The 26,924-nt window shown below is 54.2% G+C and overlaps 1 protein-coding gene across 1 annotated transcript in view; it reads left to right on the top strand.

Annotated features, from left to right (window-relative positions):
* Positions 1-26,924, top strand: part of sspo (SCO-spondin) — a 546,162-nt gene that overhangs the window by 122,891 nt on the left and 396,347 nt on the right. The window contains exons 14-16 of the mRNA XM_085993923.1: positions 5,049-5,158; positions 18,612-18,761; positions 25,277-25,370. Coding sequence (XP_085850049.1) covers positions 5,049-5,158; positions 18,612-18,761; positions 25,277-25,370 — 354 coding nt within the window. The remainder of the gene's footprint in view (positions 1-5,048; positions 5,159-18,611; positions 18,762-25,276; positions 25,371-26,924) is intronic.

Here is a 26,924-nt window from a genome sequence, read left to right as displayed (position 1 = left end):
TCAGTTCCCAGGACTCTCAGTTACAGATCCCAGGAGTCTCTCAGTTCCCAGGACTCTCAGTTACAGATCCCGGGAGTCTCTCAGTTCCCAGGACTCTCAGTTACTGATCCCGGGAGTCTCTCAGTTCCCAGGACTCTGAGTTACAGATCCCAGGAGTCTCTCAGTTCCCAGGACTCTCAGTTACAGATCCCGGGAGTTTCTCAGTTCCCAGGACTCTCAGTTACAGATCCCGGGAGTTTCTCAGTTCCCAGGACTCTCAGTTACTGATCCCGGGAGTCTCTCAGTTCCCAGGACTCTGAGTTACTGATCCCGGGAGTCTCTCAGTTCCCAGGACTCTGAGTTACAGATCCCGGGAGTCTCTCAGTTCCCAGGACTCTCAGTTACAGATCCCGGGAGTTTCTCAGTTCCCAGGACTCTCAGTTACAGATCCCGGGAGTCTCTCAGTTCCCAGGAGTCTGAGTTACTGATCCCGGGAGTCTCTCAGTTCCCAGGTGATGTGCCTCAATAATTCCGAGACTCGAAGTTAGCAGAACAAAAACAAGGCTTTTATTAACTTAGAAAGTAACACGTAAGAGAGAGAGATGTCTTCCTTCTGGAGACTGAGGCCAGACTGAAGCTAGCTTACAAATGGGGCCAGGTATGGGCGGAGCCCTACACACAGCACATTCCAGTATACAATACAGCACATTCCAGTACACAATACAATGAGGTCTGGGGGAAGGGAAATGACACTGAAACCGATCTCAGTCACAGGCAGTGGTGAATGGAATATTTCATCACATTCACCCCTTCTATAGATTTAGTCTGTTCGGGGGTTTGATAGTCCTCTGCGACCGACGTGACTGTTGCGGTGCCGTGGGTGTCGGCTGGGTGTCCCCGGTAGCCTCCTGGGTCTCTGCCGGGGGTGCCGCCAGGGTTGTTGGAGGGGTAGTTGGTGGGGGTGCCGTTGGTCGGTGTTCTTCCGGGGGTGATGAAAGAGTAGTGGGTGGGTAAGAGTTGCTGTGATCGTCGTTGCCGCTATTGCCGTGGTTGTTGTCGATGCCAGCTGGGGCGATGCCTTTTATGGACACGGTGTCCTCCCTTCCGTCGGCGTGCCGGACATATGCGTATTGGGGGTTGGCGTGGAGTAGGTGTACTGGCTCCACGAGAGGGTCCGTCTTGTGGCCCCTCACATGCCTTCGCACGAGTACCGGACCTGGGGTGGAGAGCCATGACGGCATGGATACGCCTGAGGTGGATTTCCGGGGGAAGACAAACATTCGTTCATGAGGCGTGGTATTAGTGGCCGTACACAATAGCGACCGTATCGAATGGAGCACATCCGAGAGGACTTCCTGCCAGCGGGAGATAGGGAGGCCCTTGGTCCTTAGAGCTAGAGTGACTGCTTTCCATACTGTCCCGTTCTCTCGCTCCACTTGGCCGTTACCCCGGGGGTTGTAGCTGGTGGTACGGCTCGTGGCGATCCCCTTGGACAGCATGTACTGGCGTAGCTCTTCACTCATGAAGGACGCCCCCCTATCCGTATGGATGTAGCTCGGCATGCCGAACAGGCAGAACAGGCTGTTGAGGCATTTAATGACCGTGGCGCTGGTCATGTCTGGGCAGGGGAAGGCGAATGGGAACCGGGAGTATTCGTCCACAATGTTCAGGAAGTAAACATTGCGGTCGACAGACGGGAGGGGGCCCTTGAAACCTAAGCTGAGCCGCTCAAAGGGCCGTGTAGCTTTGATTAAGTGGGCTCTATCTGGGCGGTAGAACCGAGGCTTGCACTCAGCGCAAGTGCGGCAGTTCCTGGTCAGGGACCGAACTTCCTCAATCGAGTAGGGTAAGTTACGGGACTTTATGAAGTGGAACAGCCGCGTGACCCCTGGGTGGCAGAGGTCGTTGTGGAGGGTCTGTAGCCGATCCCCGGTGGCGCTGGCACACATCCCTCGTGAGAGGGCATCTGGGGATTCGTTAAGGGCCCCTGGCCGGTAAATGATGTCATACTCGAAGGTGGAGAGCTCGATCCGCCACCTAAGAATCTTATCATTTTTGATCTTCCCCCTCTGTTTATTATTGAACATAAACGCTACCGACCGCTGGTCGGTAAGTAGGGTGAAGCGTTTGCCGGCTAGGTAGTGGCGCCAGTGGCGCACTGCCTCCACGATGGCTTGGGCCTCCTTTTCCACGGAGGAGTGTCTGATCTCGGGCCCTTGGAGGGTCCTCGAGAAGAAAGCTAGGGGCCGCCCCGCCTGGTTGAGGGTGGCCGCCAAGGCAAAGTCAGACGCATCACTTTCCACTTGAAATGGAGTGTTCTCGTCCACTGCCTGTAGCGTGGCCCGCTCAATATCCTGCTTAATGCTTTTGAAGGCGGCGTGGGCCTCAGCAGAGAGCGGGAAAGAGGATGCTTTCAAGAGGGGGCGGGCTTTGTCGGAGTAGTTGGGGACCCATTGGGAATAATAAGAAAATAACCCCAGGCACCTTTTCAGGGCTTTGGGAGTGTTGGGCAGGGGCAGCTCCCGTAGGGGGCGCAATCGGTCGGGGTCTGGCCCGATTTCCCCATTCTCCACCACGCTGCCTAATATGCAGAGGCGCGTGGTGTTGTAAACGCACTTGTCCTCGTTGTAGGTGAGGTTGAGTTTTTGTGCGGTTTTCAGGAACCTCTCGAGGTTCGAGTCGTGATCCTGCTGGTTGTGACCGCAGATGGTGACGTTGTCGAGGTAGGGGAAGGTTGCCTGCAAGTGGTGGTCATCGACCATGCGGTCCATCTCCCTCTGGAAGACCGAGACCCCATTCGTCACCCCAAAGGGGACTCTGAGGAATTGGTAGAGGCGTCCGTTCGCCTCGAAGGCGGTGTACGGGCGGTCCTCTGGTCTGATAGGGAGCTGGTGGTACGCTGACTTGAGGTCGATGGTGGAGAACACCCGGTATTGGGCGATTTGGTTCACCATTTCTGATATGCGGGGTAGCGGGTAGGCGTCTAGTAGGGTGTACCTGTTGATCGTTTGACTATAGTCGATCACCATCCGTTTCTTCTCGCTACCCCTTACCACTACCACTTGGGCGCGCCACGGGCTGTTGCTGCGTTCAATAATGCGCTCTTTCAGGAGCCTGTCTACCTCGGTCGCGATAAACCGCCTGTCCTCCCAGCTGTACCTCCTGCTTTTGGTCGCTATTGGCCGGCAGTTAGGGGTAAGGTTCGCGAATAGCGAAGGCGGCTTTACCTTCAGGGTAGCCAGACCGCACACTGTGAGGGGCGGCTGGGACCCACCGTACTTGAGCGTGATGCTTTGGTGGTTGCACTGGAAATCCAGGCCCAAGATCACGCTCGCACATAGGTTCTTCATGATTAATACTTTAAAATTATCATATACAGTTCCGTTAACGCACAATTGTACCGTGCAGTAACCCAGAATGGTCGATGTCTGGGTTTTATCAGCCATAGAGATGGTACCCTGAGTAGGGACCACCTTTAGGGAGAGTTGTTGTGCCAGTTCAGGGTGGATAAAGCTCTCCGTGCTTCCACTGTCAATTAAGCATTTAACCCGGCACCCGTTTACCTCGATGTCCACCATTGATCTGGACAGCGGGTGCGGCCTGGTCTGGTCCACTGTGACCGATGCCACTGTAGGGCCCTGATCGATACAAGATGGCATCCACGCTGTCTGCTCACAAGATGGCGGACCCCACGAGGTTGGGCAAGATGGCGTCCAAGATGGCCGCTCCCACGGCGCACACGCGGCGGTGGTGGGTTTTCCGGCGGGGTTCCCTCTGCACACCTTCCCGAAGTGCCCCTTCTTACCGCACTTAAAGCAGGTGGTGCCTTTCGCCGGGCACAGGTTTCTGGTGTGCTTTGGCTGCCCGCAGAAGTAGCAGTTGGGTCCCTGACGCGTCGCGGCTGTTGTAGGGCTCCTGGGGGGAGAGCGGGGCCCCGCCGGTGTCGGGCTGTCGGGCGGGGAAGATGCCTTCCAAGATGGCGGCGCCCTCGGTGCACACGTGGCGGCGTGGACGGCGCGGGCTGAAGAGTAGGCGTCCGAGTTTCTCTGGGCCACATCCAGGGATCGCGCGGTGTCCGCACCCTGTTTCAGGTCCAACCCCGTTTTTTCCAGCAGTCTTTGCCGGATGTAAGTGGAGCTGAGGCCTGTGATGAAGGCATCGCGAACAAACTCGTCAGTGTACACTGCGGCTTTTACATCTCGGCACTTGCAGTCTTTGCCAAGCATTTTCAGGGTGCTTAGGAACTCCTCCACCGATTCCCCAGGTCGCTGTGCGCGGGTAGCGAGCAGGTGCCTAGCATACACCTCATTCGTAGGCTGCTGGTAATGCGCCTTTAAGATGTCGCAGGCGGCCAGGTACGTCTCGGCGTCTTGGATGAGGGGGTAAACCCGGTGGCTTACCCAATTCCGCAGAATTCTGAGTCTCATCCTCGCAGCGTCTGTAGCGTCTTTGACGGCTGCGGAATTGTCCAGGAAGAATTCCATACACTCAAACCAGTGTCCGAAGCGTGCTGATGCGTCCGGAGCATGTTGATCCAAATCCAAACGTTCGGGTTTCAGGAGTTGATCCATAGTGTTGAAAAATAAGTTAATAAAATTGATGTGCCTCAATAATTCCGAGACTCGAAGTTAGCAGAACAAAAACAAGGCTTTTATTAACTTAGAAAGTAACACGTAAGAGAGAGAGATGTCTTCCTTCTGGAGACTGAGGCCAGACTGAAGCTAGCTTACAAATGGGGCCAGGTATGGGCGGAGCCCTACACACAGCACATTCCAGTATACAATACAGCACATTCCAGTACACAATACAATGAGGTCTGGGGGAAGGGAAATGACACTGAAACCGATCTCAGTCACAGGCAGTGGTGAATGGAATATTTCATCACACCAGGACTCTGAGTTACAAGTCGATAAAGTTGAGTTGCAGGGTGATCTTGTTGATTACGTTTGAGAAACGTTGGGTAATGTTTGAGCAGCCACTCGCTGAGTGCGGCTTGATGTGAGTGTGTAGTTATTGTGCTAAAGGTTGGTGTTGCTGGGATCTTACTGTCCTTATCTGGGTGTGTGCAGGTGTGACACGGGAGGGGACTGTGAGTGCCTGTGCACGGCCATCGCTGCCTACACTGAAGAATGTAACAAGAGGGGAGTCTACATCCGCTGGAGATCCCAGGACCTCTGCCGTACGTACCCTGCACAGTCCCACAAACCGGGTGTGGTATTCTATTGTATGGATACATGTGTGGGGGAGCCTCTGTAGGAATCTGCGCGCCACTGTATACGAACATAGGAGCAGGAGGAGGCCATTCAGCCCCTAGATTACATTTAGATCATGGCTGACCTGTCCTTAATATTTACTCATCTTTGCTCCGGATCTCTTGATCTCCTTACCCAACAAAAACCTATCGATCTCAATCTTGAAAGCTCCAACAGCATCCACAGCCTTTTGCGGGGGAGAGTTCCAGATTTCCACCACCCTTTGTGTGAAGAAGTGCTTCCTGACATCACCCCTGAACGGCCTGGCTCTAATTTTAAGGTTCTGCCCCCTTGTTCTGGACTCCCCCCACCAGAGGAAATAGTTTCTCCCATCTACCCTGTTAAGTTCTTTAATCATCTTAAATACCTCGATTAGATCACCCTTAGATCTAATTAGATCATCTTCTAAACTCGAGGGAATCCAAGCCTAGTCAATGTTGCTCACTCACTTAATCTCTCAATGTCACAGCTACACTGTTTACTGTGCTTTCTAAGTTGGTGTCATCAGCAAAGTTGGATCTACAGCTCTCGATTCCTTCATCCAAGTCCTTAATAAATATGGTGAAAATCTGAGGCCCCAGTGCAGATCCCTGGGGAACACCACAAGTCACACCCGCCATTCAGAGAACATGATCATTTCTCTTGCCTGAATTGCATCAGTGAAGTAACTTGCAGTTCAGAGTGCCTTTAACATGCTAAAATATCCCAAGGTGTTTCACATCGCAGAAAGACAGAGCAGTAGCGGATTTAGGAGACTTTGGCTGAAGGTAGGTTATGTGAAGGTTTTAAAAACTTGAGAGGGAAGTAGAAAGATGAATGTTAGGCAGTGAGTTCCAGAGAGTGGGGTCAGATCGCTACCAATGTGAGGAACACTAATAGGGGGATGCACAGAAGCCCAAGAGTCAGAGAACATTTGAGTTCAGGCTGAGACATTGAGCTCCCGTCATCCCAGGAATCAATCTCGTGAACCTTCGTTGCACGCCCTCTATGGCAAGTATATCCTTCCTTAGGTAAGGAGACCAAAATTGTACACACTACTCCAGGTGTGGTCTCACCAAGGCCCTATATAATTGGAGTAAGACTTCTTTACTCCTGTACTCAAATCCTCTTGTAATGAAGGTCCAGCACACCATTTCCCTTCCTAATGGCTTGCTGCACCTGCACATTCACTTTCAGTGACTCATGTACAAGGACACCCAGGTCCCTTTGAGCATCTGCATTCCCCAATCTTTCACTATTTAGTAAATGCTCTGCCTTTCTGTTTTTTCTACCAAAGTGGATAACTTCACATTTATCCACATTATATTCCATCTGCCATGTTCTCGCCCACTCACTGAGCCTGTCGAGATCCCCTTGAAGCCTCTTCACATCCTCTTCGCAACTGACACTGCCACCTAGCTTTGTATCATCAGCAAATTTGGAAATGTTACATTTAGTCCCCTCATCCAAATCATTGATATAGATTGTGAATAGCTGGGGCCCAAGCACCGATCCTTGCGGTACCCCACTAGTCACAGCCTGCCATCCTGAAAAAGACCCGTTTATCCGTACTCTTTGTTTTCTGTCTGTTAACCAATTCTCAATCCATGCTAGTATATTACCCCCAATTCCATGTGCCCTAATTTTGTTCACCAACCTCTTGTGTGGGACCTTATCGAAGGTCTTCTGAAAATCCAGATACACCACATCTACCGGTTCCCCTTTGTCTACTCCACTAGTTACATCCTCAAAGAACTCCAATAGGTTTGTCAAACAGGATTTCCCTTTCATAAATCCATGTGGACTCTGCCCAATCTTACTATTAGTTTCTAAGTGCCCAGTTATTGCATCCTTTATAATAGATTCCAGCATTTTCCCAACTACTGATGTGAGGCTAACAGGTCTGTAGTTCCCCGTTTTCTCTCTCCCTCCTTTCTTAAATAGCGGGGTTACATTTGCTATCCTCCAATCTGCAGGAACCGTTCCAGAATCTATAGAATTTTGGAAGATGACAACCAATGCGTCCACTATCCCAATGGCCACCTCTTTCAAAACCCTAGGATGTAGGTCATCCGATCCTTGGGATTTATTGACTTTTAGTCCCATTAATTTTGCTAGAACTGTTTTTTTACTAATAATAATTTCTTTAAGTTTCCCATTCTCATCACACCTTTGGTTTTCTCGTATTTCTGGGAGGTTTTTTGTGTCTTCCTCCATGAAGACAGAAACAAAGTATTTATTTAATTTCTCTGCCATTTCCTCATTCCCCATTATAAATTCTCCCATCTCTGACTGTAAAGGACCTACATTTATTTACCTTCGCCAATCTTTTCCTTTTCACATACCTATAGAAGCTTTTACAATCCGTTTTTATACTTTTCGCAAGTTTGTGCTCATATTCCATTTTCCCTTTCTTTATCAATTTCTTGGTCCCCCTTTGCTGATTTCTAAAAAGATCCCAATCCTCAGGCTGACCGCTTTTTCTGGCAACTTTATAAGCTTCCTCCTTTGACTTAATACTACCTTTAATTTCTTTTGTTAGCCATGGTTGGATCACTTTTCCTTTTGGGTTTTTATGCCCTAGAGGAATATATGTTTGTTGGAAATTATGCATTATTTCCTTGAATGTTAGCCATTGTATGTCCACCCAATCTACCATGGCCAACTTGTCCCTCATACCCTTGTAGTTTCCTCTGTTTAGATTGAAGACCTTAGTTTCAGAGGAACTGGGAGGAACAGACAGCAACAGAACAAAGAATAGTGCAGAAAAAGCGGGAATCAGATGGAGGGAAAACAACAATGGTGTGGGACTGCACGTGTGTTAATGCAGGAATGTTACAAATAAAGTTGATGAGCTGCAGGCACAAGTTGCCACATGGGTTGTGATATAGTGGCATCAACATGGGCAGGAATGGGAACTAAACATTCCTGGCTGCAATGTATTCAGAAGGGATCGGGAAGGGAAAAAGACAGGAGAGCGGGTGTCAGTATTGATGAAGGATAATATTCCAGTTCTACAAAGAGACGATATACTAGGAGTTCAAAGACTGAATGTAGTTGGTTAGCGTTAAGGAACCGAAAGGAGCTGTTACATTTCTGGGTGTTTACTATCGACTCCCTCCAATAGTGAGAAGGAAATAGAGGAGCAAATTTGTAGGCAAGTTGCAGAGAAATGTAAAAATAATAGAGCAGTAATAGTGGGGGGACTTCAATTACCTGAATATAGACTGGGAAAAAAACAAGGTAAAGGGCAAGGAGGGTAAAGAATTCCTAAAATGTGTACAGGAGAACTTTCTTAATCCTTGTGTTTCTAGCCCAATGATGAAGGAAGCAGTGCTGGACCTAGCTGGAAGTAGGGCAACTAAAGTGTGTTTCGCTGGAAGAACATCTGGGTAATAGTAATCATAATATAATTTAGGTTTAAAGTAGTTATGGAAAGGGACAATGAAAAATCAACTGTGAAAATACCCAACTGGAAGAGAGCCAATTTCAGTGATTTGAGAAGGGATCAAGTACAGGTGGACTGGAAACAAAGATTGGACAGGAATACAGTGAATGAGAAATGGCAGGTCTTCAGGGCGGAGATAGTTTGTGTACAAACCAAGCATATTCCCGTAAAGAGGAAAGATGGGACATCCAAAGCTAGAGCTCCCTGGATGACTGTAGAAGTTAATAGAGGTTAAAATAAAACAGAAAAAGGAGGTTTATGACAAATGTCAGGTACAGAATACAGTAGAAAACAGGGAGAATACAGAGAGTGCAGGGGGGAAATTCAAAAAGGATACAAGAAGGCCAAAGAGAGAGTATGGGAAAAGATTAGCGGATAACATAAAACAAATCCAAAAATCTTTTATTAACATATAAAAAGTAAAATGATACTTAAAGGAATAATGGGGCAGAGTAGGGACAAAAAAATAAATCTTCTTGTGGAAGCAGTGGGCATGACTGAGTTATGTCGCATTTTTTTAAATTATTCATTCTCGGGATGTGAGCGTCACTGGCAAAGCCGGCATTTATTGCCTATCACTAATTGCCCTTGAGAAGGTGGTGGTGAGCCGCCTTCTTGAACCGCTGCAGTCCGTGTGGCGAAGGTGCCCCCATCTGTCTTCACAAAAGAAGAGGATGAAGTTAGTGTCGCAGTAGAGGGGAGTAGAGATATTGAATCGGATAAAAATAGATAGCAAGGAGGTACTAATTAGGTTGGCATCACTCAAAGTTAACAAGTCAACCGATCCGGACGGGATGCATCCGAGGTTGCTAAGGGAAATAAGGGTGGGAATAGCGGAAGCTGAGCTGAGGGCCCAGATAGACACGTGGGAGTGTGATATTATAGCCATTACAGAGACATGGCTGAAAGAAGCGCAGGAATGGCAGCTCAACATTCCTGGTTACAGGGTTTTCAGACGAGATAGAGAGGGGGATAAAAAAGGAGGGGGGGTTACAATATTAATTAAAGAAACAATTACAGCTGTGAGGAGGGATGATATCTTAGAAGGATCATCCAACGAGGCCATATGGGTTGAACTGAAAAACAAAAAAGGGGCGATCACACTGCTGGGAGTGAACTACAGACCCCAAACAGTCAGAGGGAGAGAGAAGAGCAAATATGTAGTCAAATTTCTGAGACGTACAGAAACAGGGCAGTAATAGTCGGGGATTTCAACTTCCCTAATATTAACTGGGATAAAATTAGTGTGAAAGGTATAGAGGGAGCAGAATTCTTAACATACATTCAGGAGAACTTTTTTAGCCAGTATGTAGCAAGCCCAACGAGAGGGGGGGGGCGGTTCTGGACCTAGTTTTAGGGAATGAAGCTGGGCAGGTGGAAGGGGTATCGGTGAGAGAGCATATCGGTGGTAATTATCATAATTCAGTTAGATTTAGGGTAATTTTGGAAAAGGACAAGGACAGACCAGGAGTAAAAGTTCTCAATTGGGGAAAAGCTAATTTTACTAAGCTGAGAGGTGATTTAGCCAAAGTGGACTGGAGACAGAAACTTGAAGGTAAATCAGTGTCAGAGCAGTGGGAGGCATTCAAGGAGGAGATAGTGAGGGCTCAGAGCAAGTATGTTCCCTTAAAGAAAAAGGGTGGGACTAACAAACCTAGAGCTCCCTGGATGTCAAAGGGCACACAGGGTAGGATAAGGCAAAAAAGGGAAGCTTATGACAGGTACCGAGGGCTCAATACTGCAGAAACCCTAGAGGAGTATAGAAAGTGCAGGGGTGAAATTAATAAGGAAATTAAGAAAGCAAAGAGAGGGCATGGAAAAATATTGGCAAGTAAAATCAAGGAAAACCCAAAGATGTTTTAATAAATACATTAAGAGCAAGAGGATAACTAAAGTAAGAGTCGGGCCTATTAGGGACCATAAAGGTAACCTGTGTGTGGAGGCGGAAGACATGGGTAGGGTTCTTAATGAATACTTTGCATCTGTTTTCACACAAGAGAGGGACGATGCAGAAATTGCAATCAGGGAGGAGGGGTGTGAAATATTAGATGAAATAAACATAGTGAGAGAGGAAGTATTAAGGGGTTTAGCAGCTTTGAAAGTGGATAAATCCCCAGGCCCGGGTGAGGGACTTTATCGAAAGCCTTCTGAAAGTCCAAATACACCACATCCACTGGTTCTCCCTTATCTATTTTACCAGTTACACCCTCAAAAAATTCCAGTAGATTAGTCGAGCACGATTTACCTTTTGTAAATCCATGTTGACTTTGAGGAATGCTAACCTTTTAAGTGCTTGCTCTTTATCTATTTTTATCCTGTCCAATATTGCTTCCTCCTTTACTGCTACATTGGTAGCATCCTCTTCTAGTGAAGACGGATACAAAGTACTCATTTAGTACCTCGGCCATAAGAAGATCTCCTTTTTGGTCCCTAATCTGCCCTACCGATCCTTTGACTACCCTTTTGCTATTTGTGTTTTGGGTACCCTTTTATGTTAACCATTAATCTATTCTGGTACTCGTGGGGAAATCTAGAACTCAGTGGGGGCATAGTTTTAGAATAAGGGTCGCCCTTTTGGAACTGAGATGAGGAGGAATTTCTTCTCTCAGAGGGTCGTGAATCTGTGGAATTCTCTGCCCCAGAGAGCCGTGGAGGCTGGGTCATTGAATACATTAAGGTGGCGATAGACAGATTTTTGCAAGATAAGGGAGTGAAGGTTTATAGGGAGTGGGCAGGGAAGTGGCTTTGAGCCCAAGATCAGCCATGATCTTATTGACTGGCGGAGCAGGCGTGAGGGGCCAAGTGGCCTATTCCTGCTCCTATTCCTTATGTACTCTCTCTTTGCCCCTCTTATTCCCTTTTTTAGATCTCTGTACTTTCTATATTCATTGCAGAGTCTTTGTAATGAGAAAACAGACACTCTCTTTTCTAACCAAAATTCAAAACAGAAGTCAATAGATTTCTGACTAGTAAGGGCATCAAGGGATATGGCGATAGGGCCGATGAATGGATTTGAGGCAGAAGATCAGCCATGATCGCATTGACTAATCTATTGGAATTTTTTGAGGGAGTAACTGGTAGAATAGATGGGGGAGAGCCAGTAGATGTGGTGTACCTGGACTTCCAAAAGGCCTTCGATAAGGTCCCACATAAAAGATTAGCATGGAAAATTGAGGCTCATGGGATAAAGGGGAAAGTTTTGGCGTGGATAGGGAACTGGCTGTCAGATAGAAAACAGAGAGTTGGAATAAACGGCTCATTTTCTGAATGGCAGGCAGTAACAAGTGGGGTACCACAGGGATCTGTCCTGGGCCCCCAGCTGTTCACAATTTACATTAATGACCTGGATCAGGGAGTCGGATGCAGCATTTCCAAATTTGCAGACGACACTAAACTAGGAGGGGGGGTGGGCTCAGAGGAAGAGACCAGGAAGCTCCAGAGCGATTTGGACAGACTGGGCGATTGGGCGGATAAATGGCAGATGCACTATAATGTGGACAAGTGCGAAGTCTTGTACACCAGTCACTGAAGGCGAGCATGCAGGTGCAACAGGCGGTCAAGAAGGCAAACGGTATGCTGGCCTTCATAGCAAAAGGGTTAGAATACAGGAACAGGGATACCTTGCTGCAGCTGTACAGGGCACTGGTGAGACCACACCTCGAGTACTGTGTACAGTTTTGGTCGCCTCATCTGAGGAAGGATGTTCTTGCCATGGAGGGGGTGCAGTGGCGATTCACCAGGCTGATACCAGGAATGGCGGGAATGACCTATGAGGAGAGACTATGTAGTTTAGGGATGTACACACTGGAGTTTAGAAGATTGAGAGGGGACCTCATAGAAGTGTATAAAATTCTGACAGGTCTAGACAGACTGGATGCAGAAGGAATGTTTCCCTTGGCGGGTGAGAACAGAACTAGAGGACATAATTTAAGGATAAGGGCTAAACCATTTAGGACAGAGATGAGGGGGAATTTCTTCACTCAGAGAGTGGTGAACCTGTGGAACTCATTGCCACAGAGGGCAGTGTACGCCAGCTCATTAAATATATTTAAGAGGGAATTAGATATATTTCTACGGGCAAAAGGGGTTAAGGGTTACGGAGAGAAGGCGGGGACGGGATACTGAATTAAAGGATCAGCCATGATCTCATCGAATGGCGGAGCAGGCACGAAGGGCCGAATGGCCTACTCCTGCTCCTATCTTCTATGTATCTATGTATCTATGAATGGCGGAGCAGGCTCGAAGGGCCGAATGGCCGACTCCTGCTCCTATTACTTATGTTCTTATGTTATGTAAATGTATCCCAGACTGTTAAGAGAAGCAAAAGAGGAAATAGCACTTGAAGTGCCGTAACCAACAGGGCTACGGACCAAGAGCTGGGAAGTGGGATTAGGCTGTAGCTCTTTGTCGGCCGGCATGGACAAGATGGGCCGAATGGCCTCCTTCTGTGCTGTAAATTTCTATGATTCTGTGACCACAATCTTTCAATCCTCCTTGGATATGGGAATGGTGCCAGAGGACTGGAGGATTGCACATGATTTACCCCAATACAAAAAAAGAGGAGAGGGATAAACCTGGTAATCACAGGCCAATCAGTGTATCGTCAGTGGTGGGAAAATTACTAGAGACCATTCACAGAATCACAGAAACCCCACAGTGCAGATAGAGACCATTTGGCCCATCGAGCCTGCACCGACACATATCCCACCCAATCCCTGTAACCCCATTGTCAAGGACAAAATTAATTCTCACTTGGAGAAGCGTGGATTAATAAGGGGCAGCCAGCACGAATTTGTTAAAGGCAAATTGTGTCTGACTAACCTGATTGAGTTCTTTGATGAAGTAACAGAGGGTTGATGACGGTAGTGCAGTAGTTGTATATCTGGACTTTCAAAACCCATTTAATAAAGTATCACATAACAGACATTTGGAAAATAGAAGCAGGTGGGATTATAGGGACGGTGGTAACTTGGGACAGGAGCGGAGAGGAGTGGTGAACGGATGTTCTTCTGACTGGAGAGAAGTATGCAGTGGGGCCCCCCAGGGTCAGTATTAGGACCACTGCTTTTCTTGTTATATATAAGTGACCTGAACTTGGGTATAGGGGGTACAATTTTGAAGTTTGCGGATGATAGAAAACTTGGCAACGCAGTAATTAGTGAGCAGGGTGGTAGCAGACTTCAGGAGGACATATACTGACTGGTGAAATGGGCAGACATGTGGCAGATGCAATTTAATGTGGATAAGTGTGGAGTGATGCACTTTGGGAGAAACAACATGGAGAAGCAGGATAATCTAAATGGTCCTATTTTGAGGGGGGGTGGGTGGTGGGGTGCAAGATCAGAGGGACCTTGCAGTGCATATCTACAAATTTAGGTGATTAAGAAAGCAGATGGGATACTTGGCTTTGTAAATAGGAGCATTGAAAAGAAAAAACAAGGAAGTCATGTTAAGCCTTTACAAATCCCTGGTTAGGCCCCAGCTGGAGTCTTGTGTACAATTGTGGGCCCCACACTTCAGGAAGGATGTCAAGGCCTTGGAGAGGGTGCAGAGGAGATTTACCAGGATGATACCAGGGATGAGGGACTTCAGTTATATATAGGAATATGGGGTTTTAAGCTCAACTGAGAGTCAAACAGAGCACAGAAGTTGCACATGGTCTATTCAGCCTGAGTGAGTCCAGGAATGGAGTTAGAGTCAGGAGCAAAGGTCCTGAGATTTTTGGCAGGAGATGAATAATGTGACCTTGGTTTTCCTAATATTCAACTGGAGATAGTTCTGGCTAATCTATGATGATCTAAGAACCTAAGAAATAAGAACAGGAGTGGGCCATACGGCCCCTCGAGCCTGCTCCGCCATACGGCCCCTCGAGCCTGCTCCGCCATACGGCCCCTCGAGCCTGCTCCGCCATACGGCCCCTCGAGCCTGCTCCGCCATACGGCCCCTCGAGCCTGCTCCGCCATACGGCCCCTCGAGCCTGCTCCGCCATACGGCCCCTCGAGCCTGCTCCGCCATACGGCCCCTCGAGCCTGCTCCGCCATACGGCCCCTCGAGCCTGCTCCGCCATTCAATAAGATCATGGCTGATCATCGACCTCAACTCCACTTTCCCGCCTGATCTCCATATCCCTTGATTCCCCGAGAGTCCAAAAATCTATCGATCTCAGCCTTGAATATAATCAAAGACTCGGCATCCACAGCCCTCTGGGGCAGAGAATTCCAAAGATTCACCACCCTCTGAGTGAAGAAATTTCTCCTCATCTCAGTGATATCAGATAGGCAATCTGACAATGCAGAGATGGTTGTGAATTGAGAGCAGTGATTCTGTCAGAATACTTGTGGAAACTGAATCACTGTTTACAGATAAGATTCCTCAGGGACAACGCATACATGAGGAAAAGGAGGAGTTGTGGATGGAGCCATGGGGTTTCTCGGAGCTGGCTGTTTGGGAATTGCTTGGGGATCATTAGTAGACATTTACTAGTGGAACCAGTAAAGGGTAATCCCTCAAAACTGAACCACAGATGAGAAACAGTCGGCGAGAATGGGGCACTACAAAGAGGTTGAGGACAGAGAGGTATGGTGCATCAAGCTTATAGTCACAGAGGATATCATTCGTGCCTTTAGCTATGGCTGTCTTGGTACAGTGAATAGAGTGGGCGCTAGCCTGGATTTAATAAAGGAAGGTAGCCGAGCCCCAGACTTTCCTGCTCCTACTGGCCCCACAAAAGAAGTTTAACACTTATTTTACCTGCACCTCTTCTTCCTGCAGATCATGTTTCACTGAGCAGGGTGGCCAGGACTTGTCAGGCGGTGGTTCAATGGGGTTAGGCTCCTGTGTACATCATAGATAACCTGATTTGCATAAATGCACGCTCTGATTCAGCCAGTGCTTCGGCTGCATGAGAAAGCAGCTGGGTTGAAATCGCCACGGGGCAGGAAAGGTGCAGGAAATTAACACGCCCGGCAAGGAGAGTTCCAATTCCCCCGCTTGTTCCATTGACTTATGGCACTAGATTGCTTTAAAAACTGACACCCTTGGAAATACTCAAATATCCCATTCAAACTTGGACGTGGGTGTACAGGGCACAATTTCAAAATTTGCCGATGACACAAAACGTGGAAGTATAGTGAACAGTGAGGAGGAGAGCGATAGACTTCAGGAAGACACAGACAGGCTGGTGAAATGGGCAGACACGTGGCAGATGAAATTTAACGCAGAAAAGTGCGAAGTGATACATTTTGGTGGAAGAACGAGGAGAGGCAATATAAACTAAAAGGTACAATCCTAAAGGGGGTGCATGAACAGAGAGACCTGGGGGTGTATGTGCACAAATCGTTGAGGGTGGCAGGGCAGGTCGAGAAAGTGGTTAAAAAAGCTTACAGGATCCTGGGCTTCATAAATAGAGGTATAGAGTATAAAAGCAAGGAAGTTATAATGAACCTTTATAAAACACTGGTTCGGCCTCAACTGGAGTATTGTGTCCAATTCTGGGCACCGCACTTTAGGAAGGATGTGAAGGCCTTAGAGAGGGTACAGAAAAGATTTACAAGAATGGTTCCAGGGATGAGGGACTTCAGTTACGTGGATAGACTGGAGAAGCTGGGGTTGTTCTCCTTGGAGCAGAGAAGATTGAGAGGAGATTTGATAGAGGTGTTGAAAATCATGAGGGGTCTGGACAGAGTAGATAGAGAGAAACTGTTCCCATTGGCGGAAGGGTCGAGAACCAGAGGACACAGATTTAAGGTGATTGGCAGAAGAACCAAAGGCGACATGAGGAAAAACTTTTTTACGCAGCGAGTGGTTAGGATCTGGAATGCACTGCCTGATTCTGGAGGCAGACTCAATCGTGGCTTTCAAAAGGGAGTTGGATATGTATCTGATGGAAAAAGATTTGCAGGGTTACAGGGAAAGAGCGGGGGCGCGGGACTAGCTGAAGTGCTCTTGCAGAGAGCCGGCACGGGCTCGACGGGCCGAATGGCCTCCTTCTGTGCTGTAACCATTCTCTGATTCTATTCCCTCTAACCCCACTCTCTCTCTCTCCTACCTCCCAAGCAATTATCCACCCATGTCACAAGGTCTCATTTCTACCAATAATCTCTCGTGTGGAACCTCAGATGCCTTTTGAAAGTCCATCTCGACAACATACACCGACACTCCCAATCCACCATTTTGGTGATGTCCTCAATACATTCAACTAGTATAGTCCGACCTGACCTGATCGACCCATCACAAATTCCGGGCTGGAAATGTTCGGGGGATGGGTGAATTTCGCAGGGCGGGTGTTTCAGTGAGTTTTGGGGAGTTTGGGGTTTCGGGGCATGGGGGGATTTGGGGGTTTTCAGGATATGGTAAGTCAGTATCTGTCCAGACATAGAAACATAGACAATAGGAGCAGGAGTCGGCCATTCGGCCCCTCGAGCCTGCTCCGCCATTCAATGAGATCATGGCTGATCATCCAAATTCAGTACCCAGTCCCTGCCTTCTCCCCATATCCCTTGATCCGTTTAGCCTTAAGAAATATATCCAACTCCTTCTTGAATATATTTAATGAATTGGCCTCCACTGCCTTCTGTGGTAGAGAATTCCACAGGTTCATGACTCTCTGGGTGAAGAAATTCCTCCTCATCTCTGTCCTAAAAGGCTTACCCCTTATCCTTAGACTGTGACCCCTGGTTCTGGACTCCCTGACCATCGGGAACATCCTTCCTGTATCTAGTCTGCCTAGTCCTGTTAGAATTTTATAAGTTTCAATGAGATCCCCTCTCATTCTTCTAAACTCCAGCAAGTATAAGCCTAATCGACCCAATCTCTCCTCATACATCATTCCTGCCATCCCAGTTATCAGCCTGGTGAATCTTCGCTGCATTCCCTCCATGGCAAGAACATCCTTCCTCAGATAAGGCGACCAAAACTGCACACAATACTCAAGATGTGGTCTCACCAAGGTCCTGTACAACTGCAGCAAGACATCCTTGTTCCTGTACTCAAACCCTCTCGCTACGAAGGCCAACATACCATTTGTCTTCTTAACCACCTGCTGCACCTGCATGCTTACATTCAGCAACTGGTGCACAAGGACACCCAGGTTTCGTTGCACTTCCCCTTCTCCCAATCTATTGCCATTCAGATAATAATCTGCCTTCCTGTTTTTGACACCAAAGTGGACAACCTCACATTTATCCACGTTATATTGCATCTGCCATGCATCTGCCCAGTCACCCAACCTGTCCAAATCATCCTGGAGTTTCTCGGCATCCTCCTCACAGCACACACGCCCACCCAGCTTTGTGTCGTCTGCAAATTTGGAGATATTACATCTAGTTCCCTTGTCTAGATCATTAATATATATTGTGAATAGCTGGGGTCCAAGGACCGATCCCTGCGGTACCCCACTAGTCACTGCCTGCCACTCGGAAAAAGACCCATTTATTCCAACTCTTTGCTTTCTGTCTGCCAACCAGTTCTCTATCCAAGTCAATACCTTGCCCCCAATCCCATGCGCTTTAACTTTGCACGCTAATCTCTTATGCGGGACCTTATCGAAAGCCTTTTGAAAGTCCAAATACACCACATCCACTTGTTCTCCCTTATCTATTCTACCAGTTACATCCTCAAAAAATTCCAGTAGATTAGTCAAGCACGATTTACCTTTTGTAAATCCATGTTGACTTTGTCCGATCCTGTCACTGCTTTCCAAGTGCTCTGCTATTACATCTTTTATAATGGACTCTAGCATTTTCCCCACTACCGATGTCAGGCTTACCGGTCTGTAATTCCCCGTTTTCTCTCTACCACCTTTTTTGAATAATGGGGTAACATTAGCTACCCTCCAATCCATGGGTACTGTACCAGATTCCATCGAATGTTGGAAGATGATCAGCAATGCATCCACTATTTCTAGGGCCACTTCCTTAAGACGATCTGATGTCTCTCTCTCTCTTGTTTTGCAGCCATGCAGTGCGATAAAGGGCAGGTGTACGAAGCCTGTGGCCCCCTGTGCCCTCAGACCTGTGCTGACCCAACTGGGGGTCCCGACACTCGCTGCACCTCACACTCGTGTGTCGAGGGCTGTTTCTGCCCCGAGGGGACAGTTTGTCACGGTGAGAAACTCAGCGGCCCGCCACCCCGCCAACACTGACCGCTCCCCACCCCACAGACACTGACCGTCCCCCACACCATGGACACTGACCGCCCCAAACCCCACGGACACTGACCGCCACCCAGCCCGGGGACACTGACCGTCCCCCACCCCACGGACACTGACCGTCCCCACCCCACGGGCACTGACCGCCCCAAACCCCACGGGCACTGACCGCCCCAAACCCCACGGACACTGACCGTCCCCACCCAACGGACATTGACCGCCACCCAGCCCGGGGACACTGACCGTCCCCACCCCGCGGACACTGACCGTCCCCCACCCCGCGGACACTGACCGTCCCCACCCCACGGGCACTGACCGTCCCCCACACCACGGACACTGACCATCCCCACCCCGCGGACACTGACCGTCCCCACCCCACGGGCACTGACCGCCACCCAGCCCGGGGACACTGACCGTCCCCACCCCGCGGACACTGACCGTCCCCCACCCCGCGGACACTGACCGTCCCCACCCCACGGGCACTGACCGTCCCCCACACCACGGACACTGACCGTCCCCACCCCGCGGACACTGACCGTCCCCCACCCCGCGGACACTGACCGTCCCCACCCCACGGGCACTGACCGTCCCCCACACCACGGACACTGACCGTCCCCACCCCGCGGACACTGACCGTCCCCCACCCCGCGGACACTGACCGTCCCCCACCCCGCGGACACTGACCGTCCCCACCCCACGGGCACTGACCGTCCCCCACCCCACGGACACTGACCGTCCCCACCCCACGGACACTGACCGTCCCCCACCCCACGGGCACTGACCGCCACCCAGCCCGGGGACACTGACCGTCCCCACCCCACGGACACTGACCATCCCCACCCCACGGACACTGACCGACCCCCACCCCACGGACACTGACCGCCCCCCACACCACGGACACTGACCGTCCCCACCCCACGGACACTGACCGTCCCCCACACCACGGACACTGACCGTCCCCACCCCGCGGACACTGACCGTCCCCCACCCCGCGGACACTGACCGTCCCCCACCCCGCGGACACTGACCGTCCCCACCCCACGGGCACTGACCGCCACCCAGCCCGGGGACACTGACCGCCACCCAGCCCGGGGAAACTGACCATCCCCACCCCGCGGACACTGACCGCCACCCAGCCCGGGGACACTGACCGTCCCCCACCCCACGGACACTGACCATCCCCCACCCCACAGACACTGACCGCCACCCAGCCCGGGGACACTGACCGTCCCCCACCCCACGGACACTGACCGACCCCCACCCCACGGACACTGACCGTCCCCCACACCACGGACACTGACCGTCCCCCACACCACGGACACTGACCGTCCCCCACACCACGGACACTGACCGTCCCCCACACCACGGACACTGACCGTCCCCACCCCACGGACACTGACCGTCCCCCACCCCACGGACACTGACTGTCCCCCACCCCACGGACAATGACCGCCCCCACCCCACGGACACTGACCGCCCCCACCCCACGGACACTGACCGTCCCCCACACCACGGACACTGACCGTCCCCACCCCACGGACACTGACTGTCCCCCACCCCACGGACAATGACCGCCCCCACCCCACGGACACTCGCTGCACCTCACTCGTGTGTCGAGGGCTGTTTCTGCCCCGAGGGGACAGTTTGTCACGGTGAGAAACTCAGCGGCCCCCCACCCCGCCAACACTGACCGCTCCCCACCCCACAGACACTGACCGTCCCCCACGCCACGGAAACTGTCCGTCCCCATCCCGCCAACAGTGACCGCCCCCCACCCCACGGACACGGACCGTCCCCCACACCACGGACACTGACCGTCCCACACACCACGGACACTGCCCGTCCCCACCCCATGGACACTGACCGTCCCAACCCCACGGACACTGACCGACCCCCACCCCACGGACACTGACCGCCCCCCACACCACGGACACTGACCGTCCCACACACCACGGACACTGCCCGTCCCCACCCCATGGACACTGACCGTCCCAACCCCACGGACACTGACCGTCCCCCACCCCACGGACACTGACCATCCACACCCCTCGGACACTGACCATCCCCCACCCCGGGGACACTGACCGTCCCCACCCCACGGGCACTGACCGTCCCCACCCCACGGGCACTGACCGCCACCCAGCCCGGGGACACTGACCGTCCCCCACCCCACGGACACTGACCATCCCCCACCCCACGGACACTGACCGCCACCCAGCCCGGGGACACTGACCGTCCCCCACACCACGGACACTGACCGTCCCCACCCCACGGACACTGACCGTCCCGACCCCACGGACACTGACCGTCCCCCACCCGGCGGACACTGACCGTCCCCCACCCCACGGACACTGACCGTCCCCCACCCCACGGACACTGACCGTCCCCCACCCCACGGACACTGACCATCCCCACCCCACGGACACTGACCGTCCCCACCCCACGGACACTGACCGTCCCAAACCCCACGGACACTGACCGTCCCCACCCCACGGAGACTGACCGCCACCCAGCCCGGGGACACTGACCGTCCCCCACCCCACGGACACTGACCGTCCCCACCCCACGGGCACTGACCGCCACCCAGCCCGGGGACACTGACCGTCCCCCACCCCACGGACACTGACCGTCCCCACCCCACGGACACTGACCGTCCCCACCCCACGGGCACTGGCCGCCACCCAGCCCGGGGACACTGACCGTCCCCACCCCACGGACACTGACCATCCCCCACCCCACGGACACTGACCAACCCCCACCCCACGGACACTGACCGCCCCCCACACCACGGACACTGACCGTCCCACACACCACGGACACTGACCGTCCCCACCCCACGGACACTGACCGTCCCGACCCCACGGACACTGACCGTCCCCCACCCCACGGACACTGACCATCCCACACACCACGGACACTGACCGTCCCCACCCCACGGACACTGACCGCCCCGCACACCACGGACACTGACCGTCCCCCACCCCACGGACACTGACCGTCCCCCACCCCACGGACACTGACCGTCCCCCACCCCACGGACACTGACCGTCCCCCACCCCACGGACACTGACCGCCCCCACCCCACGGACACTGACCGTCCCCCATCCCACGGACACTGACCGTCCCCCACCCCACGGACACTGACCGCCCCACCCCACGGACAATGACCGCCCCCACCCCACGGACACTGACCGCCCCCACCCCACAGACACTCGCTGCACCTCACACTCGTGTGTTGAGGGCTGTTTCTGTCCCGAGGGGACAGTTTGTCACGGTGAGAAACTCAGCGGCCCCCCACCCCGCCAACACTGACCGCTCCCCACCCCACAGACACTGACCGTCCCCCACACCATGGACACTGACCGTCCCCCACACCACGGAAACTGTCCGTCCCCATCCCGCCAACAGTGACCGCTCCCCACCCCACAGACACTGACCATCCCCCACACCACGGACACTGACCGTCCCCCACCCCACGGACACTGACCGTCCCCCACCCCACGGACACTGACCGCCCCCATTCCACGGACACTGACCGTCCCCACCCCACGGACACTGACCGTCCCCACCCCACGGACACTGACCGTCCCCCACCCCACGGACACTGACCTTCCACACCCCACGGACACTGACCGTCCCCCACCCCAAGGACACTGACCGTCCCCCACCCCATGGACACTGACCGTCCCCACCCCACGGACACTGACCGTCCCCACCCCAAGGACACTGACCGTCCCCCACCCCGTGGACACTGACCGTCCCCACCCCACGGACACTGACCGTCCCCCACCCCACGGACACTGACCTTCCACACCCCACGGACACTGACCGTCCCCCACCCCAAGGACACTGACCGTCCCCCACCCCATGGACACTGACCGTCCCCACCCCACGGACACTGACCGTCCCCCACCCCATGGACACTGACCGTCCCCACCCCACGGACACTGACCGTCCCCCACCCCACGGACACTGACCGTCCCCCACCCCAAGGACACTGACCGTCCCCCACCCCATGGACACTGACCGTCCCCACCCCGCGGACACTGACCGTCCCCCGCGGACACTGACCTTCCCCCACCCCACGGACACTGACCGTCCACCACCCGACAGACACTGACCGCCCCCCCACCCCACGGACACTGACCGTCCCCACCCCACGGACACTGACCGCCCCCACCCCACGGACACTGACCGTCCCCCACCCCACGGACATTGATCGTCCCCCACCCCAAGGACACTGACCGTCCCCCACCCCACGGACATTGATCGTCCCCCACCCCAAGGACCTGACCGTCCCCCACCCCACGGACACTGACCGTCCCCCACCCCATGGACACTGACCGTCCCCCACCCCACGGACACTGACCGTCCCCACCCCACGGACACTGACCGTCCCCCACCCCACGGACACTGACCGTCCCCCACCCCACGGACATTGATCGTCCCCCACCCCGCGGACACTGACGCTCCCCCGCGGATGCTGACCGTCCCCCACCCCACGGACACTGACCGTCCCCCACTCCGCGGACACTGACCATCCCCACCCCGCGGACACTGACCGTCCACCACGGACAGTGACCGTCCCCCGCCCCACGGACACTGACCGTCCCCCACCCCACGGACACTGACCGTCCCCACACCACGGACACTGACCGTCCCCACCCCACGGACACTGACCGTCCCCCACCCCACGGACACTGACCGTCCCCACACCACGGACACTGACCGTCCCCCACCCCACGGACAATGACCGTCCCCCACCCCACGGACACTGACCGTCCCCACCCCGCGGACAATGACCGTCCCCCACCCCACGGACACTGACCGTCCCCCACCCCACAGACACTGACCGCCCCCCACCACACGGACACTGACCGCCCCCACCCCACGGACACTGACCGTCCCCACACCACGGACACTGACCGTCCCCACCCCACGGACACTGACCGTCCCCCGCCCCAAGGACACTGACCGCCCCCACTCCACGGACACTGACTGTCCGCCACCCCACGGACACTGACCGTCCCCTACCACACGGACACTGACCGCCCCCCACCACACGGACACTGACCGCCCCCACCCCGCGGACACTGACCGTCCCCACCCCACGGACACTGACCGTCCTGACCCCACGGACACTGACTGTCCCCCACCCCACGGACACTGACCGTCCCCCACCCCATGGACACTGACCGTCCCCCATGGACACTGACCGTCCCCCACCCCACGGACACTGACCGCCCCCCACCCCACGGACACTGACCGTCCCCACCCCACGGACACTGACCGTCCCCACCCCACGGACACTGACCGTCCCCACCCCACGGACACTGACCGTCCCCACCCCACGGACACTGACCGTCCTGACCCCACGGACACTGACTGTCCCCCACCCCACGGACACTGACCGTCCCCCGCGGACACTGACCATCCCCCCACCCCGCGGACACTGTCCATCCACACCCCTCGGACACTGACCGTCCCCCACCCCACGGACACTGACCGTCCTCCACTCCACGGACACTGACCGTCCCCCACCCCAGGGACACTGACCGTCTCCACCCCACGGACACTGACTGCCCCCACCCCGCGGACACTGACCATCCCCCACCCCGCGGACACTGACTGTCCCCCTAGGACATTGATCGCCCCCCACCCCATGGACACTGACCGTCCCCCACCCCACGGACACTGACCGTCCCCACCGCACAGACACTGACCGCCCCCCACCCCACGGACACTGACTGTCCCCCACCCCGCGGACACTGACCGCCCCCCACCCCACGGACACTGACTGTCCCCCACCCCACGGACACTCTCCGTCCACCGCCCCACGGACACTGACCGCCCCCCACCCCACGGACACTGACTGTCCCCCACCCCACGGACACTCTCCGTCCACCGCCCCACGGACACTGACCGTCCCCCACCCCACGGACACTGACCGTCCCCACACCACGTCAGTGACCGCCCCCCACCACACGGACACTGACCGACCCCTCCCCACGGACACTGAACATCCCCCACCCCGCGGACACTGAACGTCCCCCACCCCGCGGACACTGACCGTCCCCCACCCTGCGGACACTGACCGTCCCCACCCCACGGACACTGACCGTCCCCCGCGGACACTGACCGTCCCCCACCCCGCGGACACTGACCGTCCCCACCCCACGGACACTGACCGCCCCCCACCCCACGGACACTGACCGTCACCCACCCCATGGACACTGACTGCCCCACCCCACGGACACAGACCGCCCCCCACCCCGCGGACACTGACCGTCCCCCACCCCGCGGATACTGACCGTCCCCCACCCCGCGGACACTGACCGTCCCCCACCCTGCGGAGACTGACCGTCCCCCCACCCAACGGACACTGACCGTCCCCCACCCCACGGACACTGACCGCCCCCACCCCGCGGACACTGGCCCGTGGATCTAATTCTCGGCTCTCTTCCTGTCCAGACTCCGGCTGCATTGACCCCACGGAATGCTCCTGTTATTGGGGCGAAGCCGTGTTTCCCGAGGGAGCTGTGATCACTCAGGACTGCAAGAACTGGTGAGTGTGTCGGTCGCAAGTGTGAGCAGAGAACCTGGCCCATCCCCCACAATAGTGAACACAGGGCCCGGCCGCCCCCCCTCCACAATAGTGAACACAGGGCCCGGCCCATCCCCCACAATAGTGAACACAGGGACCGGCCCATCCCCCACAATAGTGAACACAGGGCCCGGCCCATTCCCCACAATAGTGAACACAGCGACCGGCCCATCCCCCACAATAGTGAACACAGGGACCGGCCCATCCCCCACAATAGTGAACACAGGGCCCGGCCCCTCCCCCACAATAGTGAACACAGGGCCCAGCCCAACCCACAATAGTGAACACAGGGCCCAGCCCATCCACCACAATAGTGAACACAGGGCCCGGCCCATCCCCCACAATAGTAAACACAGGGCCCGGCCCATCCCCCACAATAGTGAACACTGGGCCAGGACCATCCCCCACAATAGTGAACACAGGGACCAGCCCATCCCCCACAATAGTGAACACAGGGCCCGGCCCATCCCCCACAATAGTGAACACAGGGACCGGCCCATCCCCCGCAATAGTGAACACAGGGACCAGCCCATCCCCCACAATAGTGAACACAGGGCCCGGCCCCTCCCCCACAATAGTGAACACAGGGCCCAGCCCATCCACCACAATAGTGAACACAGGGCCCAGCCCATCCCCACAATAGTGAAAACAGGACCTGGCCCCTCCCCCACAATAGTGATCAAAGGACCTGGCCCCTCCCCCACAACAGTGAACACAGGGCCCAGCCCAACCCACAATAGTGAACACAGGGCCCAGCCCAACCCACAATAGTGAACACATGGCCCAGCCCAACCCACAATAGTGAACACAGTGCCCAGCCCCTCCCTCACAATAGTGAACACAGGGCCCTGCCCACCCCCCACAATAGTGAACACAGGGCCCAGCCCACCCCCACAATAGTGAACACAGGGCCTGGCCCCTCCCCCACAATAGTGAACACAGGGCCCGACCCCTCCCCCGCAATAGTGAACACAGGACCCGGCCCATCCCCCACAATAGTGAACACCGGGCCTGGCCCCTCCTCCACAATAGTGAACACAGGGCCCAGCCCATCGCCCACAATAGTGAACACAGGACCTGGCCCCTCCCCTGCAATAGTGAACACAGGACCCGGCCCAACCCCACAATAGTGAACACAGGGCCCGACCCCTCCCCCACAATAGTGAACACAGGACCTGGCCCCTCCCCCGCAATAGTGAACACAGGACCCGGCCCACCCCACACAATAGTGAACACAGGACCTGGCCCCTCCCCCACAATAGTGAACACAGGACCCGGCCCATCCCCCACAATAGTGAAAACAGGGCCCGAACCATCCCCCACAATAGTGAACACAGGGCCCGGCCCCTCCCCCACAATAGTGAACACACGGCCCACCTTTCCCCACCGGTAGCGAATGCCGGGGAATGTCTGTGTCTGGCTCCATACCAGATGGGAAATCTCTGTCTCTGCGCCAGATGGGAAATGTCTGTGTCTGGCCCAGTCCCAGATGGGGAATGTCTGTCTTGGGCTCTG

Source organism: Somniosus microcephalus, chromosome 7 (genome assembly GCF_052327205.1).
Source record: "Somniosus microcephalus isolate GS21.2 chromosome 7, FLI_Smic_1.0, whole genome shotgun sequence".
In the NCBI taxonomy this organism is placed as follows: Eukaryota; Metazoa; Chordata; class Chondrichthyes; order Squaliformes; family Somniosidae; genus Somniosus; species Somniosus microcephalus.
Note: the sequence above shows the minus strand (reverse complement) of the source record. Positions and strands in the feature narration are given on the sequence as shown.